This window comes from Gouania willdenowi, chromosome 7 (assembly GCF_900634775.1).
Source record: "Gouania willdenowi chromosome 7, fGouWil2.1, whole genome shotgun sequence".
NCBI classification, from domain to species: domain Eukaryota; kingdom Metazoa; phylum Chordata; class Actinopteri; order Blenniiformes; family Gobiesocidae; genus Gouania; species Gouania willdenowi.
The window spans coordinates 13,143,074-13,164,270 of NC_041050.1; the positions used below are offsets into that span (position 1 = coordinate 13,143,074).

The window sequence follows — 21,197 nt, forward strand, 5'->3', positions numbered from 1 at the left end:
AGGCTGCATATTCTGTACCCACAAACTGGAAATCCATGAGTGACCAAAAAAAATCAAAAGTAAGGGACAAAAAGGCAGCTCCTCCTTCAGGTCCAACATCACAGCCTCATCATGGAGAACCGACTGCAGAACACCAGCTGATTGTTGACACAGAGGAGAAAAAACCCACTTTGTCAAGGTCTCCAACCATCTTAAAATCATTTTTATATACATGAGTTGATCATCCAGGGTTAGAATAGAAGGAGAGAGACCAGGTGGACAACTTTAAGCCCTCCTGCCAAAAAAACTGAAAAAATAAAAAGTAAGGCTATAGAAACAGCAATCTGCACAAAAAGAATCAGTGATTTTACATTAACAGTCAAAGAGGACATGGAGCTCATCCTTAAAGGTAGGTGCGGTCACCGAGTTGTTTAGGTCAGTAAAGATCGGATCACAAATGTAAACCAGGCGCTCGGGGGCTTTGATAGGAGTTGGTTGTGATTAAAGTGCAAGTCTGTGGCAGTGGGGACTCAAACTCATCACCAGTGTGCACCAGTCGCTCCTCTGACACCTCAAGCTTTGCAATAGATTTTTGGCTCTCCTTTTCACTCACTAAGAGACCCCCCCCCACCCCTCATTCCCTTCCCCACCCCTGGCTTTTCCCCTACACTGTCAGAAATCCTTGGTTTCCATGGTGATTGTGATGGCAAACATACAAAGTTTCAGTCTAGCGTTAGCCGCGTCCTTGATAGCGTCCCCGTTGTTCTCTGTTGTGTGAGAGAGAAGTAGAAAAACGACTGGACTGAACCTTGAAGAATAAAGGATCACAGAAACACTGCATCAGAAGTAAAGGAGGTAAAGCAGAAAAAGCCTCATCAGTACTTTTTCCTCAATATGGCAGTCAAAGTTGGGACTAGCATGAGAGTGTGTGTGTGTGTGTGTGTGTGTGTGTGTAGGATCATTGTCGTGCATCGCCTCGCAGCATCTTCATCCAAAGGAAGGCCTGCCCTCAGGAGGACCAATGGTAGAAAAGAGCAGAGCAGAGGGATCTGCCTGAGAGATCACAGCAGATCTTCAGATTGCATGTGGGGCCACAAACGGGGGTCGTTGGAGGTTCTAGGAGATCCAAGCAAAGTCCTTCTCGCTCCCGTTCTGCTGCTCTCCCTCCTGTGCCGATGAGTCTCCGCTCTCCTCCTTCTCATTGTCCAGCGCTCTGTGGCCCTCGGCCGTCATCCCCGAGTCCTTCCACTTCCCCGCCTCCTCCTCCCCCTCCCCCAGCATCTCTCCGTCTGCTTCCACCATCATCTCCTCTTCTCCTTCGCCGTCGCCGTCACACTCCACCTGGTCATCGTGAAAACGGTCCCCGGGATACAGCTCCTCCTCTGGAGAGATGTCTCCCCCCGTCTCCCCGTTGTGGTCCAGCAGGGCAGCCATGCCTCGGCCCGAGCAGTCAGCGCAGACGCCGTGACGACGGGAGCCATGTTTGATCCCCACGCTGGCTGCTGACATGAAGACTCGGCTGCATACTTTACAAACATACTTCTTGTCTTTGCTGTGAACCTGAGGGATGGAGAGGGAGATCAGAGCAGGAACAAAGAGTGGTTTGATATCGGGCGCGTTTGCATGTTCTACAATAAACAGCAACTTTTTTGCAACAAATCACGTTTAAAACATTCATGTGAATTTTTTTATGTTACTTTTGACCAGATAAACAGCAATATTTGTGAAATTTCACTTTTCTTTTCTCATAAAAATATAGTGTCAATGTTAAATCTAAATGCTAAATGTAAATGTTTAATTGAAATCTAAACGTTAAATCAACATATAATGTTACGTCTAAATGTTAAATCAAAATTGAAATGTTAAATCTAAATGTTTAATCTAAATCTAAATGTTAAATATAATTATTAGTATGATATCTGGTGCTATATACATAACGCCAGTTATCTGAATCATACCAACCCATTGTTCCATGAGTTAAAATTACTCATATTTGCAGATGTAGTTGTTTTTCAAACTATTCAAGTTGTATTTAAGGCCAAAAATGAATTATTACCTGAAAACATTAAAAATCTCTTTATTGAGAGTGAAGGGACTCACAAACTGAGAAGTAAAATTAATTTTAGGTCTGAGTGTGCGGACAACAAGGAAAAGCTTTTGTGTTTCAGTATGTTGAATAAAGTTCTGGACCAGTTTGCCAATAGAAATTAAAGAGTGTACAAATATCAAGCAATTTAAAATAAAATATGTTGAAAATACATTTACGTTGTATGACAATTTTGAATTTTGTGTGTATTAAATCAAAATCATATTAAGATATGATAAAATTATTTATTAACAGCAGCAATAGCTGTTACTGTAATGTAGGAAAAGGAATGGGACATAAGTTTATACTTCCACACAATCCCTTTCCAACACAAAAAGTATATGTGTATGCAATGGTATATGTAGTTATTGTTTTGCTTTTAGTTTTTTCTGGAGGGAAACCATCTGCACCGAATCTGTGGTTTTTTGACATATTGTTTTTCGTTTTATTGCATTGGTCGAAATAAAACCGTGTATCAAAATATAGTTAAATCTAAATGTTAAATCTAAATGTTAAATCTTCAATCTAAATGTCACGGGTGAAACTAAATATTTAGCTAATGTGCAAATTGCCCGGAAGAACCAAAATAGAGGCTCATTGATGCAAACGAGTGCAAAGATTTACAAATACAACATTTATAATTAACATTTACATTTAGTATTCAAGATATAGATTTAGATTGAATATTTAGATTTAACATTAGCACAATATTTTTACGAGAAAAGTAAATATTCATAAATACTGCTGTTAATCTGGTCAAAATTAACATAAAAAATTCACATTCCTTTTTTAAGCTGGGTTTGTTGCTAAATGATTTTAGCATCGGCTCCCCATAGTTTGATGGCATGTGTGAGGGTAAACGTGCACTCACCAGCGTGTGCCTCTTCATGTGCTCCCTCCTGGTGAACTTCTTGCCACAGATCTCACAGGGGTAAGGCCTCTCCCCGGTGTGGGAGCGCATGTGCCTCTTTAGGATGCACTGGTGCATAGCAGAGAAGCTGCAGTAGGGGCACTTGAACTTTTTGCGAATCACTGTGAAGTCATTCACTGCAAGGACAGACAAAAGAGAGGGACAGGGGAGGACAAACATTAGCGCCGAGCAAAGACAGTTTGAATAAAGCGAGGCGTCACTTTTCAGTTATTACATTTAATTAGCAGCACGGCCGAGAGATGTACCATCAATTCCCATGGCCATCCCGATCCCTGTCAAAGCTACAGTTGCCCTGGCAACAGCTCTTCTTCTATACTAAAGCAATAAAAGCAAAGAGATACTATAAACACATGACACAACAGCCAGTCTGCCTCGACTGCTAAATCTAGAAGGTCTTTACTGCAGACGGCAAACACACAAAGACAGAGGCAAACACAAAAGGGGATAAAGTAAAACAACACAAATCTATAATATGATCACTAAAAAAGACCTAAAAATGAATGGGTACCAAACTAAAAAAGACCTTCTATGAAGTGTGTGTCAGTTTGTAGCCAATGGTATACTTCATAGGGATAGTACTGCATTTATCAGTCGATAAACGCCACTCGTGGCACACACAGGGTCACACACACAAGCAAAGTGAAGGGGTTTGAAGCTTCAAGTGTTCAAAATAATTACCTCCATCTGCACATCAACTTCCCTTCTGACTGAATGGTTGACAGCAACAAAATAGAGCAACAAAAAAAAACAAAAAACATGCAAGAACACGAGCAGTGCACAGAAAACGAATGCAAAACTGCAAAGAAGAGTATTATGAATGTGTGAATGTGCACATAACACAGACGCCTACGTTGAAAAAAAAAGGAAAGCCACAGCCAACTTTGCACATTTTTCCATCATCGTTTTTTAATTTCAGCAGGACATCTACAAGCTGAGTCTGGTTTGGTTAAACACGGACACAGGTTTGTACAGTACAAGAGATTCAAAGAACAAACGTGTGAGATAAAGTCAAACATATGCATCGTCAGGACAGAACTTTCATCACTAAATTGGCTGTTGCTGATTCCTCATTGGTTTCTGTTTCTCTGAGCCTGGCTGGGACAGAAGCTCTTCCTAAAAAAATAGATTTTACGGAAGAAAAGATTTGGCAATTGGGAGATCCCTGAAAACACACACTTATTCACTGACACACACACACGCACACATATTTCTTTGACTAATCACAGTGAAATGATTGTTCCGAGTAGAAGTGTGTGTTACAGGTAAATGCTGGGGGATGAGTTTCCTTTGTTTCTCTGATAGAGCTTATATATACAGGAAGCATCGTGTCCACATCTCACTGCAGGCCTGCTGGGAACTAAAAGGAGAACGTTTTGGCAGAAATTGGTGTGAATCTATGTTGGCGGTGATTTCCATGCCAATGAATCCAGTCAGCACTCTTCAAATGATGCCACTTGTCTCCTTGATCCCTTCATTTTCAATCCTCTGCTCACAACCACACATCATCATCCCCCCCATCACACGTGAAATCACTGAGCGCTTCTGGTTTAGAGGGCATCTGCCCTTCGGTCCGCACTTCCTCTTCAGCAGAGGGGTCAGGGGTTAAGAGGGGCTGGAGCCATGAAGGACCAATTACTGTCCGGCTCCAGCCACACTCAGCCACCACAAGACTCAGATCTGGGACAGAGGAGATGGACAAGAGAGAGGAAGGGAGAAAATGACACCACCCAACCCCCCTCTTGTTGTTTTTTGTTGGCTTTGTCTTATTCAATGTATCTCCTCCATCTGCACTGAAATAGAGCTCTGACTGAAGGTGGACATGCCAGACAGGAAAGGCTTCTGTGTGTTTAGGGTAACAATATATATATATATATATATACTTTTAAAAAAAGGCATTTCAAAAAAACTACTTCGGTAATTTTCTTCTTACTGATAAAACTATTTATCCATCTCCTCTGTCAAAGGCCCTATGATATTTGTGTGTTACCAACGTGCAATGCTGCAAACGTCCTGTAGGTGGTGTGGTTGTGTGGGCTGTAACACACACTGTATGTGTCAGTCTTTTGTCTTGGTTATCCAAGGCTGGACATGCAGATAAAAATCTCCCTGCCTAAAAAAGGAGAGACAAGTTTAGTCAGGCTGGTGAATGGCGACAGCGAGCCAGACAAGTGGTTGAGATCAGGAAGGTGGAAAGACCCTCAAGCCCCAAAACTACACCTTCTCTCCCGAACCAGGGAAAAGTAATGAACCTGCCCACCATGTTGAGAAGGGAGTCCACAAACCCTTAAAGATTTATAAATACGTTTTTACAAAATATTTTGCATAGCAGATGTTTGGTTGCGGCCTTTTAAAGATTGCAAACCACAAACGTAAAAAACTTTTAAACCAGTCCCTGACTGACTTTGATCAAATCTTCCCTAATTTACACAAACACAGACCGGCTCATTTTTTGGCATGAACACAAAACCTGAGAGCACACAGTGATGAAAGGGTTTGACTGTGCATGTGGCCTGTGGATCAGTTTTCCACGTTAATGCTGTGATTGTGATTGTCCACTTTCATCTGCTGACTGAATTGCCACAGAGAGTCTACAGGTCCGCCCTGGTAGAGCTGCATCCCTGAACCTCTGCCCAGTAAAGCCCCTGGAACCGAGCCCACTTGGCAGCACACCTTCACGTGCGTAGCTAGGTTTTTCTGGGTGCTAAAAGCTTTGGCACAGGTCGGGCAGGTGTGCTCTCTCTCCTTGGAGTGTACGGAGGACAGGTGCCTGTGTAGGTCTGTGCGGTCTCTGAAGTGTTTTAGACAGTACACACACTGCATCAACTTCTTCTTGAAGTGGATGGTCTTTTCATGTCGGTCCGCGTTGGATTTGAGGGTGAAGCTCGCCGGGCACTGAGAGCAGAGGTATCGTGCCGGTGCTGAGTCAGACCCTGTGGGGCGGTAGATGGACGGGTAGAAGTGGAGAGGCTGGGACGGCAGCTGGTGACGGGGAGCTTGTACGCTCGGCCAGTCCAGGGACAAGGCCATCAGGGACAGGGTGTGGTGGTACTCGTGATCCCTTAGATGCTCTAGGCTGCTGAACAGCCGTTTACACAGGGAGCAGGAGAACCCCTGGGGGGGACAGGCTCCGTCCTCTGATCCAGGCTCGCTCAGCACCGTAGGCCCTTTGGTCCCTCTGCCAGCCACGGACAGAGATGCTGGCTCACTCAAACTCTTCTCTCCCATCGGATCCCTCTGAGAAAAATGTTCACCTTCAGACGCTGAAAGAGAATCACGGAGAGTGAAAAGGCAGTGAATGAAAGAGACAGATGTGCTCAATTGTATTAAAGTCGTGTTCGTACCTTTTCTGCATTCATGCCTTGTTTCTTTGTTTTTATGGCTATCCTGTAAGCAGAAAACCACTTGTTACAACACACACACTCACAATATATATATACAGTATAGATTGTAAGGAATTCAGTCTTTATAAGCAAAGGACAGAAAGGTGGCAAAAGCTGTGAAATTAAGACGTTTGGTTTTTAATAGCCACAGAAAAACAAAAAGGTGACAACAGCAGAATTTGGAAAGCATTATATTTTGGTTCCAGTTTCCTCCCACAGCCCAAAAATGAACTCTCTGAGCTAGTGTATGTGTGTGCTATTATAAAGTCTGTCTGTCAATGGCCTGACAGCATGTAGAGGGTGTACCCTGTGCTGCACTTCAGGTAGACCCGCATTGGCTCCAGCTCCCCTGATCAGTATACGTGGGATGTTTCTCCTAAGCTATCTTTGTGCAAAGCAAACAGAAAACACAAAATAGGTGACAAAATCTGAATGCCTTAACCATTTCATGGGGAACAGAATTATATGGAGGGTTGATCTACTGCATTAATATAATCTGCCTGAAATCCAGAATGTAAAATATCTCCTAAGGCAGGGGTGTCAAACTCATTTTAGTTCAGGGGCCAAAATCGAGCATTTTAATCTTAAGTGGGTCGCATGATTTTAGGAAGGAGAACGAGTAAATTTGACATTATTGTGCCAGTTGGCACTTCCACGTATAAATTAGATTTATAGTTTGTAAGTGACTGATTTCAGTCCCTACAGGATCATCACTTTAAAACTCCTTGATTTTGCCCTCTGTTTTTTATTCTTCCTTTATTCTCCCTTTAATAACGTTTTTATTACCCTTCCTTAGAGAGGGCTGGTGATGGTCACAATAATGTAATAAAATAAATAATGTATTTAATTGCATTGACAAAACATGCATTGCTGTTGTGAAAAGATTGCACAACATGTAGTGTTGACCTTCAACAGCATGTGCAGACAAAAATAAATAAATACATAAAAATAAGTTTCCTTGATTTTGTGATACATTTTATTTTAAGTTGTGGCCATTTAGTGGAATAATTTGTGAAAACTTGATTAATTTTGGAAAGATTTGAGAAAAAAAAAAAAAAAAGACCTGTGATAATAAGCATGGGTAAATTGAGACCTCCAAATATTGCGGTGTATATCAGAGTCGATCAAAAATATGCAGGGGGTCTAGGACCCCAAACATGATGAGAACCACTTGTCTAAGGTTAGGGCGAGGTTACCAGAATATCTCCCTTTCTTCTTGCTGATGATCATTCCTTTACGTCCCCATTTCACTCAGCTCATTCCCTCCTGTCTCTTCATCTCTTGCTAAGAACAGAACACCATGCACTGGGCAAACAGATGGCTTGTGATAGGGAAGCTTGTTTGGAGGCAAGTCCACTGAAATCAAATGCTGCTCCTAAAACACTTGCACAGTGCGTGCACGGGCAGACTGGATCACAACTCCAATTTAAACATGCTCGTATTTCCATAGGCTCACAAACACACATAGTCTCTCTCTAACACACACACTGGGCAAGGCAAACAATATCCTAGGCTACGAGAGCAAACCTCTCATTGTCTACCGGTATTGATTCAACTCTGTCTCATCTCACTACCTTACCCGTTATCTGCCATCACTATGCACACGCTGCCACTGTGACCAGATGTGTGATCTCTAATGTAACTATCATTAACTATACACTGCATACTGTTGTTAATGCAGAGCAGACCAAGACTAGGGGTGTCGGGGTGAATTCAGTTCCAGCTATATTAAACGATTATCTGAGTGGGGAGACAGGAGAGAAGAATTGTCAATCTGAAAGCAAAAGAAGTAAACAAAACACGGTGAAAAGAAAGGCAAACATAAAACAGACAGTGTTTCTTTTTTCCGTGAGCAGGAAATATGCCAGATTCCACAAAGAGAATGAGACAAAGTGGTTGAGCAATGATGCACAGCCACATGTGAAAAGTATAAGCCCATTAACACTATCTTGTTCTAATAGAATGAAAAGCCCTTTAACCTCTGGTCACTTTCTGCAGCCCTCCACCCCCCCCTCGGTGCATACATACATACAGATGCAGGGTGAAGCTGCTCCCTGGGGGCTCGTCTCCTCCCTCTGTAACAAATATTTGTTTTTTTGGAGTGGAGGCGCCGTACCAAGAGAGCAGCCTCTGCCCTGGAGCTGAGCCAGGCTCTGTGTGCTTACCTCAGACAAGCTGGGGCTCTCTGGTTCCTCAGAGGTCTCTTCCACTTCCATCTCCAGTTCTTCTGAGTGCGGCATGGGCGCCCCAGCCCGCGGACCGGGGGCCTCCAGGGGCCGGGGCTCAGAAGGGTGCAGTGGCGTGGGTGGAGTGAGTGGGCAATATGCTGATGCTGATGTTGATGATGATGATGGCGGTATTGGTGATGGCGATGAGGATGGTGGTGGAAGATGAGGAAAGTGAGGAAGAAGAGGAGGAGGAAGAGGAGAGGAGGCAGCTCCCTGTTTGTTATGAATAGTGGCCCCCGTGGCCCCTGGCCGGAGCGTGCAGCAGTAGTTGTTGGAGCGGAGCCCTGAGGAGCACAGGAAATGAGTCTCACCCACCCACTCACGTACAACTGCAACTCTGCTAGCAGCTGGCCACCAGAACACAACGGGAGAGAGTGGGCAGGGGGGCACACAGAGGCTGCCAGTGCTACACTATCAAACACAGCAGAGAGGGGGAGGAAGAAAAAAACTCCAAAGTTTCACTTTCCACCAGCCGAGGGGAAAGGGTTAGGGCTTCTCTTCTCTCTTTTTTTTTTTTCCTTTCGCTCCTCTGCTCTCCTTCTCCTTCCACCCACATGCATGCACAGAGGATGGCAGCGTTTGTGTGTGTTTTCTGAGTGTACATGTGTTGTGTGAGCGAGTAAAATGCATATCAGGAGAGGGCTTGAGGACCCTCTTTAGTGGAGAGGGAGATAGTTTTGGAGAAAAGCCATCTCGCTGCTCAAGTAAAGACTTTTTGTACAGGCAGGGGAAAGGACGAATACATAGATCATGTAAAATGTTTATCTGCAACAAATAAAGTCACACTAGTTTACTACATTGAAAACTGTACAAGCTGGATATGAAAGGAGTGTTTAATTGACCCGTCATTCCTTCTTTAAGGTCTATTTAATTATTCTGCACGTTTGAGTTGTTTGCAAAAATAGGCAGAATTTTGGAGTTATCTCTGGAGTTACGCTCTGCGTTAGCCAATCATTGCCCTCCTCTGCAGATTCGACAGAATCACATAACCATGAGGCACGATCGTAGATGGATTTCTGGAATGTTGAAGTACCGCACCCGACGCTCCCTATTCCCACTCACTGAGAACACAAATGCTTTCACTCCTCTGGTCTTCTTCCCCACCCTAGATGTGATATAAGAACCATTAGGGGCGAGGATGAAGAAGTGGAGACAGTGAGTAAAGAGATGAGCTGCAGGTGAGAGGAGGCAGCTCGCTGACAGGCAGCTCTTTGGAAAAAAGCAGTTTTGCTGGAATAACTACGTCAGCCTGGTTCCACTGTACTGATTTGAGCACCTTTACAGAAATGCAATGTTGGAATGAACTATTACAAACTTGTCTCGCTGAATTTAATATTGCAGTCGTGTTGAGCAAGGTGTAAAGAGTGCAAAGAAAAACAGGATGACTCATTTTATTGAAACAAGAGTAGCACGGAAAAAAAAGTGCAATCATGCAGATTAATTTATTCGCGTCAAGATGAGATGACTTTAATGTATGAAAAAATAAAAAGTTTGTGTGTTTTATGCTTGCTGCTAATAGGCATATATATATATCGTTTTAGGGGAAAACATCACACTGGTTACTTGTGATTAATCCACTAAAACTTTGCAAAATAAAAGCCTTGATAAACGACTGAAACAAATGTGACTCTTGGGCATTTCCCCCACATCCCAAAACTCACACTCGCGCCCCTTGGTTGTAAACTCCCGCTGAAGGGTGCGAGGGCGTAGGGTGTCCCAATCTGCCCTAGCCCCGCCCACTATGCGCCCTTCATGCGCACCTGTGCGAAATGTGCAGGCAAACGGACTTTGAGGACAGAAATTACCCATAAGTCCTTTTGTCGTGGGAAGTTCCAATTTTTTTAAAAATTGATGGCGGACAAACTCACAATAAACCCCATTGACAGCAAAAATGGTAAAAATTTCATTTCTGTAATATGTATTATATCAAAATACATTTCCAGCACAGCTGCTATCAATGCCATTTTGCCGTCATGATGACGTTCTCACTCAGGTAACCGCAAACTTTCTCAACTCTACCCTTTCAGCACACTTGTTCCCTTACACACTCTACATCCGAAGTGCACTTAAACCAAGTGCGCCTTTTGTGGAAGTCTGTAGGGCTAAGTGTGGGTATTGGGACGCAGCCTAGCAGTCAGTTCCCCCGATTGAATACATCCATTGCCCTACATAAAGACTTTTCTTTTCTTCCTAAGTGCCAAAATTCATGAGAGTTTAAAAGATGATTTAAAAATATATTTAATGAATAAAAAAAATCGGCAACATAAAAATCCACTGCAGTTTGAATTTACGACAAAAACACAGCAACAGGTACCAAGAAGCTCAATAGTGTCAGCATGATCCTCACAACATCCACACTGTGAACTAGTGTCTTCCAACACCTAGAATGATATCATTTGGACCTTGGTAGGTGTTTAAGAAACGGGTAAAATCAACTGCCTGTTGCACTCTTCGTGTAAAAAAGGATGCAGTGTATAACTTGAAATTAGAGTGAGAGGAGTACAGCATTTGAATTGAATGTCTCATCAACAGAGTGATATTTCAGATCAGTTCAACTTAGTGGGAAATACAAGTTTTCATGGGCAGAACTGCAAAAATACTGATTTTCAGTTTGGAAGGATGTATGAATCTTTAGAAGGAGGATGTTGTATTAAACAATCACTTATACTGAAGAAAAGGAACTATAGACATGATAAAAGCAGAGGTGGGAGATAGAAGCCCAGTGTCAAGGCCTTCTGCTGATATTCAGTGGTCTCTGTTGAATTACACTGGGTGACCTTGCTTTACCTCCTCCCTGCAGGATCAATACTTTCCCAGGATTTTAAACCAACACACTTTGATGCTGCACAGCTAAAGTAAAAAGATGGGGAAAGAGACAGGAGAGAGACAAATAGGGAGGAACGGCAAGAGCTGGGCCAGAAAGGAGAGGGAGACGGTGAGGGATGAGTGTTAAGGAGGGGTGAAGGAGAAATGGATGGACGAAGGAGCAGGAGAGATGGCGTGAGGGGAGTAGAGGAGGGAAGAAAGGACAGGAAGGATGTAAAGCAGGGGTGAAGGAGAAGTAGGAAGGCAGAGAAGGGGAAAGGGGTGAATAGATGGAGGGAAGGAGGGAGGGTAGTGGGAGCAGTGATCTGTCAAACCAGGCAGTCTTATCCTCCGCCCAGTAATCTGAGGTACAGCGTTTGTTTATCTTTTGTCCTCATTTAGACACGCGGTGGGAGGGGAGGTGGTTGGCCATCTCGTCAGGCCCATTTCCCCAACCCCTATTGTGCACAGAGTAAAAAATAGGGTTTGGTTAACCAGGCAAACCTCTACAGGCTTCTCTGGTGGGGACTAAACTACACATAGAGGACTTATTCTACAAGTTTCTTAAAGCAAAAAAATTCTTAACATTCTCCAAATTGAAAAAAAAATATCCTATTCAGGAACAGGTCCAAGACTGTGTGAGTCTGTTAAGTCTCTTGTTTTCTAAGGCTCGTGGTACTGTCTATCTACACTGTGACGGCATCTGATTGTGTCTGATTGGAAAAGCCAACAGAAACATCTCAATCACATACGCACTTAACTCTGACACAAAAGACGTTATTTGATGTGACGTGTGTTGTGGGCGCGATACCCAGTGTGTATTTTGGTCTGTTCAATCTGGGCTCTTCTTTTATTTTGTAGGTAAGTGGGGCTCAACTCAAAGGACTCAGAGTTGTACCCCTACTTTGCTTTTCTTCTGCTCACAAAAAAACAGCCAGCGTTCAGCACAAAGGAACCAATTACTGGGCAGCAAAGGCAAGAGAAAAAACACACATGTTGAAATCACCAATGCACCCACACAGAAAAGGATACACACACACAAAAACTAATGAAATAAAGGGAAACTTTCTATTGAGCATAAATAAAGAAGGCATCAATTTTTACATTTATGAAAATCTTTGGAGAATCTTCTTAAAACAGTACTGCCACATAGCTATAGCTGAACCATTTCAATAGAACCACATGTCTCGAGTAAGGTTTTGTTTTGACTGAAAACTCTGCACACTCAAATGAAGGTTAAGTAGACACAAAATAACATAATTTAACTATGGGAATCTAAATGCATGCTTCATGTATTATTTGTGACTCTACTGGTATGTTTAGATACAAAAAAAGCAACTACAACTATTTTCCAAGGAGCTTTTTTTTACCAGCATGCAGATGTTTGTTTGGCAGTGAAGCACCATCATTTAATTAAATGTGAACAGTTTGTGCTGCTGTGAAACACAGTCGTGGTCCAACTGATACGCACAAAGAAACTGATGCACAAAAAACAAAAAATACTTTTTATCAAGGCTGCAAACTGTTCTCACACTGACTCATTGCTGACTAGTCTTCACTCACACAAACACACTCACACAAACACACACACTCACACACACACCAGGGTTGGGGTCAATTACATATTTGAGTTACAATTACGTCTTCAATTATCCTTCTTCAATCACAATTTAATTATGATTACAGTGACTTGCATTCTTTCCAATTACAATTGATTTACAATTATTTTTATCCTCAGAAAGTAATTTACAATTACACTCAATTACTAAAATTAAATTACAATTACTTACTGAGCCTGAAATAAATAACCTAATAAATGTTAACCTTCCTCTTGCGTTAGCTTTCTGTTAGCATCTCAATCAGCTGTAAAATGTACTATAAACAAATATCTATCATCTAATTTCTTTCCTTACTATTGATTACCTTTGTTAGGCTTCCTAATCAATGAAAATATAGGTTTTAATATATTTAATAATAGTTTTTTTTGTCAGTATACTCCTAGCGTTACATTTTTTTTTAATGGTAAAATGTGGGAAAGCTCGATGTGAAACACATTTTAATAATTGTTCACTACATACTGTATTTGTAGAACTATACATAGAACTGTAACATGGTTGTGTTAAATTGTAATTTACTTTTTTTTATAGAATTTTCATAGGAATTACAATTACAACGGAAAAAGATTCTTCAAATTACAATTACGCCATAATTGTAATTAACAGTGACATGCAGTCAGAGTAGGCAGTGCCTACCCAAAGGTGAATTGTTTTTTTTTTTATTTGTTTTAATTATAATATAGTTATAATTTATTTTTCAATTTCCAATAGCCTACAGTACCTATAAGTTTGAAAGTGTCAGCATTTTGTGCTTTTCATAGCCCAAATTACTAAATATCGCTACTTCCTGGTACGGCAGAGACACTGCACAGTCTCACTCCACTGTAAGGGAGGAGGAGGAGCCAGGAGGAGGCCACCCCCTTCCCGAAAACACATTGGTGTTCTGCCTCTGGCCTCATAGCCTGTGTTTATATGTGTTTGCATGCATACGCAGTCAGTTCACCAATATGAAAACCATTTACGAAAAAGGCAGCTCTCTATGTTGCCTTTGGACGTAGCTGTGCTATGCTAAATGCTACACGTAAGTTCACAGTGCATTAGTGAATTGATACAGCGTGGCCGCTGCTACGTTTTCTAGCTAGAAGCAGCCACACTACAGGCAGGATGACGGCGCTAGAGACGATAAAGAAACATTCTTTAAAAACGACAGCTTTTAAAAGATGGGAGACCAACACCTGAGCTACCAGACCTTCAGCAAAGGTAAGGTCAGAAAATTGTTGATATTTTCTACAGTGAATGGTACAAAAGGAGAGATTGGCTTTGAACCGGTTGCTCCGAGTTGTTGTTGTTGTTGTCATTTTCTCCGTGTTTCTGTGTTTCCAACACAAACAATGGATGTGCTTCCTGTGTCATGAGATATATCTTGTTGGGAGAGTATGGAGGCTATATTAAATAATTGTTTAAGTTTCTTTAATGGTGTTTTATGGTCTTGATTTTGTTAGATTAACACTTGCCAGCAGAAACATATAAAATTGTCATTGGTGTCGACATTGGTGGTCTCGATTTGCAACGCCCTGCCTACTCTACCCTCGTGCTCACGGCACGTCACTGGTAATTCATTATCATTTATAATTGACCCCAACCCTGACAGACACACACATTTTAATAGAAATTTTAATAAAGCAAGTGTAGAGTTAATGTAGTGTGGTGAGGCCCCTAAATGTGTCATATAGGAGCAGATATTGATACATGTGATGCTGCAGATGGTTGTATATGTGTATGCATAACAAACAGTGTCAGTAGGTGACTTACACGACAGGGAGTGTCCTCCTTTGGGAAGGTACTCGTACAGCAGGGGGTTATCGTCTCCCATCATCTCTGCCCGCAGCGAGAGGAGACTGTTCTTGCTCATCAGTGCCGCCTTCAGATTGGCTACTGAGGATATAGCTCCACCCCCTGCTCCCCCTCCGACCTCGTCCGATTCGTTGGCGCTCAAGAAGTTGGGCTCTGTGGTGAGAGGCTCTTCCTGCTTGAGGAAGAAGTCCAGGCGCTCGCCGCGGCTGTCGGAGCTGTTGAGTTCATTCACATCAGCCCCTGAACAGAAAAAAATAATTAAAAAACACAGATTAGATGAAGTGACAGGCTCGATAAATCCACATGTATGTTAAGATAGTTGCCTCAATGTTTTTAGTGGTTTGATTATTTTGAAATGAATCATTTATTATTTGAATTATTAATCTTCTTCCTGGAGGCACTCCTCTATGTATAGTTATGGGCACAACTTCCTGTATGATAGAAGAGGAACTAGTTAGTAAGTGTTGCATAGGAAATGAAGGCAATACTTGAAGTTCTATACATAAAGCTGACATTATGCTGTCATTATTATGACATGACACCTGTCATTAGCATGAATAAGGTGTCATGAAGGCTGTCATCAAGTGTTGTTTGTTATCCTAACCCTAACCCTTCGTTACCCGAACCACTAACCTTAACCCTACCTAATGCTAACCCTATTGTCTAACCCCTAACCCCACTAGACTCCTCCACCTAACCCAGAATTTTTAATGCACTCTTAGTACATAGTTTAAAAAAAAGTTAAATAAAAGAAAAGACCTTTTTCATGCTAATGACAGCGTAATGTCAGAGATCTAAGATTTAAAAGTGTGAATGTGTGTGTGTGTGTGTGTGAATTAGGGCATAAAGAGAGTATAGTTATGCGTTTATATTAAAACACCAATTTATTATCTGTCTTAACCTTTTAAGTACACAGGAAGTTGTGTCCATAACCAGGAAGTAATGGCTCCTGGAATATGGTGAATATGCTTCTTTATCACTATTTTTTTCACTTTATGGACAACAACAAAGGAATGGTTAAACATTTTTTTTAAAGAGGCGACAGGTTCAAATGTTGTCATGTTGTGATTGCAGCTTGAGGAGAAATTCAAGAGAAGCCTTGTATTAAAGCAATCCTTTCAAACCTCTCAGCCAAGTCATCGTTTACACCCTGTGTTTTCCGTAGTGGCTACCTACACATCAGTGCTCTGATTCACATCTCTCTCCTCGACTCTCTAACACACCTCATCATCAGCAGTCAACAAAAATACATAGAGATCATAAAAACCTCAGAAGAGAGGCAGGCAGACAGTGTATGTGTGCGTCTCTGTGAAAGCAGAAGCACGCGTGTGTGTGTGTGTGAGCATTTAGCCATCAGAGCTGCTGAAAGCAAAGAGTGGCTGTCAGCAGCAGACATGTCGCTGGAGGTTCCGCTGTAGATCTACAAGACTGTCAGACCACACGTCTGACGACAGAGCTCCGTGCAACGCTAACTCAGACATAGACGCAAAAAACACAGCAAACACTTTCATTGCCTAATTATTGACATTTAACAGTTGACAGGTTGATTCTACAAACAAAGACTTAGTCAAAAATACACAGTTGGCTCATCACAGGCTTAGAGACTTTAAAGTCGACACCTAAAACAAACAGTAATGCAGGCTAACATGCATTGCCTTGAGAAAGGGGATGTGTACACAATTAGTACAAGTCCACTGGAGCGAATCCTTCTTTCACTCTAATTAAGAAATGGGCAACTGGTGGCCCGGGGGCCACATGTGGCCCTCAGTCTAATTTTTAAGCAAATCCCCAAAAATTGTAATTCAAGATGTTGGAAGGAATACAAAGCTCAACATAATACACAAAATAATGTCCAAAACACACAAATCAACAGCTACAGTAAATGCACAAAGTACACAAAAAATCCAAAAACTGTTAAAAAATTTCGAAAACACACAAAATATTCTAAAAATACACAAAATGACCCATAAAACACAAAATGGCAACAAAGACAGACCACTTAAACAAACAAAATTACTACAAAACATCAACACATTACAGAAAAGCTCCAAAAACACACAAACTATCAACAAAATTACAACAAAAACATAAAAAAATAACAAAAACTACACACGAGTAAAAACTGACAAAACCACAAACAAAGTAAAAAAAGACAAAACCCAGATTATTAGTCTGAATGCTGACATGAATGTTGATAATGCAGCCCTCGGATCAGATACAATCACATTTTTGTGGCACATTTAGTTGCCCATCCCTGCCCTAATACATGGGTTTATCCTTCTGCAGAAGTTATCCAGTTAGAGCTAATTACACTTATAGAGGAAGCAAACAATTTGTATAGAAATGTTATATATAAACTACTTCATAAACAACTCTCTCACATTTAGAAACAGGGGTGATGTGAGGGAACGCACAGAAAGGCAGAACGAAATATTGGTCGAAAAATCTAAAATAAAAAACAACTAAATAGCTATAACTAAATCACCCTCTTGTCCTTTTTTAACTACAGTCATGCAGTGATAAGTCCTTCATGTGCTGCCCAGTGCTTGTCTGCTGCAGGGGAGAGTCAAGGTGACAGAGACAGTGGTTTGCGTCTGCGTCTGGAATACCGATGGGTATACAGCGTTATTCACAGCATACGAGGTCAACAGTGACCTTTCTCACTCTCTTTCACTATTTCTCCCTCTTCTACACTCGACACATGCAGGCTGTCCGTCAGTCATTTTTCATCTTGTCCACAGATGAATGATCACAGATCAAATAGATGGGTAGGATACACACTCGGCATGCAGAGTTACACATGGACCTGAAAGATGTAGCGATATGTCTAAGATATTGATAATGGGAGGCAAGAAAGATATCGACGTCTGAAGCAATCAGCAGTCATCAAACTAGTAGAAGGCATATAAGGTGAAATGAAAAAAAACTGGAAAATGTTGAAGAATAAAGAAGACGACGATGAAAAAAGGGTGAAAATGAAAAATATAACGGAGAAGAAAAAGGAATAGAAGTGTAAAAGCGGGGGTGTCGAGCTGTTGAAGAAGCATGCAGAAGAAGAAATCCTCATGCGTCCAAGCACACCCCCGTCCCATTCAGACACACACACACACACACACACACACACACACACACACACACACACACACACACACACACACACACACACACACACACACACACACACACACACACACACACACACACACACACACACACACACACACACACACACACACACACACACACACACACACACACAAAACACAGGCGCAAAAAGTTAATTAAGGAGGGGGCGTAGGGGTTGGCGCAAGGGGCATAAGGTGCAGGAATTCATTAGAGCTCTGCCCCCTCCTTCAGTGGGCAGCCCAGCAGCCACAGGAGTCAATCAATAACATAGATCTGCCTTTAACCAACAACAACACAAGCACACAAACTATTTCTCTCACACACACATACACGCACACATATGAAGAAAGGAGAAAAATGAAGGAAGAGCCAACAGAGGGTCATCGCTGACCTCCATCTCCCTCCACTCATCTATTCATTGGATGAGCAAATGACCTCTGACCACTTTTCCCAGCATCCTCTGGGCATGTGCATCTACAGTTGGAACATGTCCGCCCCCCTCACAGCCGTACAGTAACAATGTTTCAGTGACAGCTTTGATCCAGGAGCAAAGTTACAGAGAAGCGATGGATTACTTGTGGAAATAGGTCAAACTTCTCCCTCAACTCAGTATTCTAGTAATCGACTGTCCCACTCACAGCAGTGTACAGTAAAAGTGTGCTTTCTCATGATATACGCTAAGCGTGAGATATTAGTCTATAGGATTTGGCCGACCACTAACATGCTTTAGCACCAAATAATCAAAGTGTATAGGCTAATCCTCCCTCACTTATGTAAGATTTTTTTAGGCATGCATGGATAATCTAGAACTACAACCTCAACCTGTTCTGACAAATAAAATAATTTACCACACCACAAACAGTCATACCTAATCCAGTACACACGCACAGCTTATGGGTTTCATCATATAGCCTGGTTTGGGGTGAGGATTTGTCATCCCACATTTTGTGACGTCTTTCAAAGGCAATAGGATTATTGGACATTTTTGAGAATACCATTTGTTATGTCAGTTTGTGTGTGTGTGGATATGCTGAGTGTGACCAGTTGTAATCAGACAACAAATTAATTTGAAAGGTATTGGAATATGTTTTTGAACTGCACGATGAGATACCAAAAACAATGGCCTTTTTCTCATTCTTTCTTCTCCCTTAACAGCGCGGTCGTCCCCGTACAGTAAAGGATATTTTCATTTTCCCCTTCATAAAAGAGTCCGAATAATTTAGATTTGTGCTTTCTGAAGAGATCCTCCGTTTAATTTGGTTACCATGGTAGCCAGGCACCCTTGGCTTCAACATTTATGCTAAATAAAACCCCCTTTTAAAAGAAGAGACAAATATGTGGAAATGGTGGCTCTCTTTGTTCATGTGTGTTTTTCTCTACGTGTGTGTGTGTGTGTGTGTGTGTGTGTGTGTGTGTGTGTGTGTGTGTGTGTGTGTGTGTGTGTGTGTGTGTGTGTGTGTGTGTGTGTGTGTGTGTGTGTGTGTGTGTGAAAGATAGAAAGCCAGAAAGAGCGAGCGATGGTACACGTTATGTGGAGGCTTGAGTGGGAAAAAGAAAAAGGAAGGAGACTTGCCATGGAATAAAGAATGTAGGTGTTGAACTATACTTCAAATGCATTGAGAGGTATACTGCATTTATCAACCATTGAGACAGTTACGGCTAATGGATAGAAGATACAGTTTTATGTGCTGTGGTTGGAGGCTGCATTGTATATCTGAGCGATGCGAGTGTGTGTGTGAAAGGAGTCGTGTTATTAGAGAGCGCACTCCGAAGCAGTAAAGAGGAGGAGAGACAAGGCCTGAAAAGGGAGGGATAGGTCAGCTGACCCAGTTTGACCTCCAATTCTCCGTACTGAAAGGGTGATGGTGTGTGTGTTAGCTGTGTGTGTTTGTGTGCATTGTAGATCTTCTTAAAACGACTCCCTCCTCCCTGAATGAATACACTTTACACTACTTAGTAAGGGGGTTTCTATTTTCCTCAAAAAAAACAGCTTTTGATGAATAAGAAATTCAAAATAACACACACACACACAACCTATGACCTTGATTTACAAAAGCACAATCGTTTAACTCACCACACCTTCATATCAAAGACAGTGGCCAAACACAATGGAGAGAAAAGGTCCTGGGTGGTTAAACGAGTTGCTGAGGCTTGTCGACCACAAGAGAGCTGTCGGAGACGAAAGCAGGGCTTGTGTGCATGTTTGAGTACGGAAGTGTGCAAACAAAGGAGAAAGACGTTCTCGCTGTGTGTCTGTGTGTGCAGGTTTGTGTGCTTTTCTGTTAAAGGCACAGAAAGAAGCCTTGCCCCAAGTTGCACCCAGAGTTAAGGTTTCGGCTGGTCTGGGGTTAATAGTGACAAATATCTGGTGGTGACATTGGATTCTTTCACATCTTGTCTTTACGATACTTTGCAAATCGGGGCCTCTGGAAGATCACAGTCTTCCCTTTCATTGTAAAACAGCTCAACCCACTTATTAGTGCATGTTTGTCCACAAGTTAGACACAGAGGGGAGGTAAGGTGGAACTTGCTTTCTCAGCATGCCAGAGTTTGAGAGGGTAAAAAAGTCATTTCAACAGAGAAGGGGGAGTGAGGCACTAAAACAGCTCAAGAATTCAGAGGCAATTTAAAAAGCTGTGTGGGAGAGGGAATGAAAAAATGCAGGGTTTAAACAGAGGGAGGATGGAAAGTAAAAGAGGCTGGTATTCTCTCTCTTTGACTTGTTCCTGTTGTTTTTAGGGACTAGCCGGGCCACAACCTCCTGAAGAGATAGGGAAGGGTGGGTGGTGGTAGTGGTGCTGTGTGTGGACAGCGAGGGCAAGCATAAATCAAGCAGAGCCTGAAGGCTTTAGAAGAGGGAGAGACAGAGTGAAGAGAGTGGTAAAGGACAGAGAAGATAGACAAAGAGTGAGAGAGCTGTTGGTGCTGGTAGAGATGCTGGTACTGCTGGGGGCTCGGAGGGAAAGGGAGAGTGTGGGTGGAGGGGAGGAGAAAAGAGTAGAGGAGTACACCGATTGCAAGAGTAGTGGGGTGAGAGGTGGATGGTGGGGTGATGGAGTGTGGGTGGGTGGGTGAGTGAAGGGGAAGTGAGGAGAGGTGAGGGGGAGGTTACATAGGCTGTGGGAGGACGGGTTCTGTAGTGCCGTGGGGGCCAGTGAGCGAGTATGTGAGAGGAAGGCCACAGAAAAGCTCAATTAAAAAAAAAAAAAAAAACAACTTCCTTTTCTTAGCACTTTTAGTATATTCTATTTT

The 21,197-nt window shown here is 42.2% G+C and overlaps 1 protein-coding gene across 3 annotated transcripts in view; it reads right to left on the minus strand.

Annotated features, from left to right (window-relative positions):
* Nucleotides 1-644: 644 nt before the first annotated feature.
* Nucleotides 645-21,197, minus strand: part of zbtb46 (zinc finger and BTB domain containing 46) — a 79,192-nt gene continuing 58,639 nt past the window's right edge. The window contains exons 4-9 of one of the 3 annotated variants that reach the window (XM_028453507.1): nt 14,778-15,059; nt 8,542-8,888; nt 6,338-6,380; nt 6,146-6,256; nt 2,937-3,112; nt 645-1,539 (exon numbers count right to left, since the gene is read on the minus strand). In XM_028453507.1, the coding sequence (XP_028309308.1) occupies nt 1,096-1,539; nt 2,937-3,112; nt 6,146-6,256; nt 6,338-6,380; nt 8,542-8,888; nt 14,778-15,059 (1,403 nt within the window). In that variant the 3' untranslated portion in view covers nt 645-1,095. Of the gene's footprint in view, nt 1,540-2,936; nt 3,113-3,846; nt 6,257-6,337; nt 6,381-8,541; nt 8,889-14,777; nt 15,060-21,197 lie in introns of those variants that run through there. The other 2 variants (XM_028453505.1, XM_028453506.1) reach the window with 2 other exon arrangements.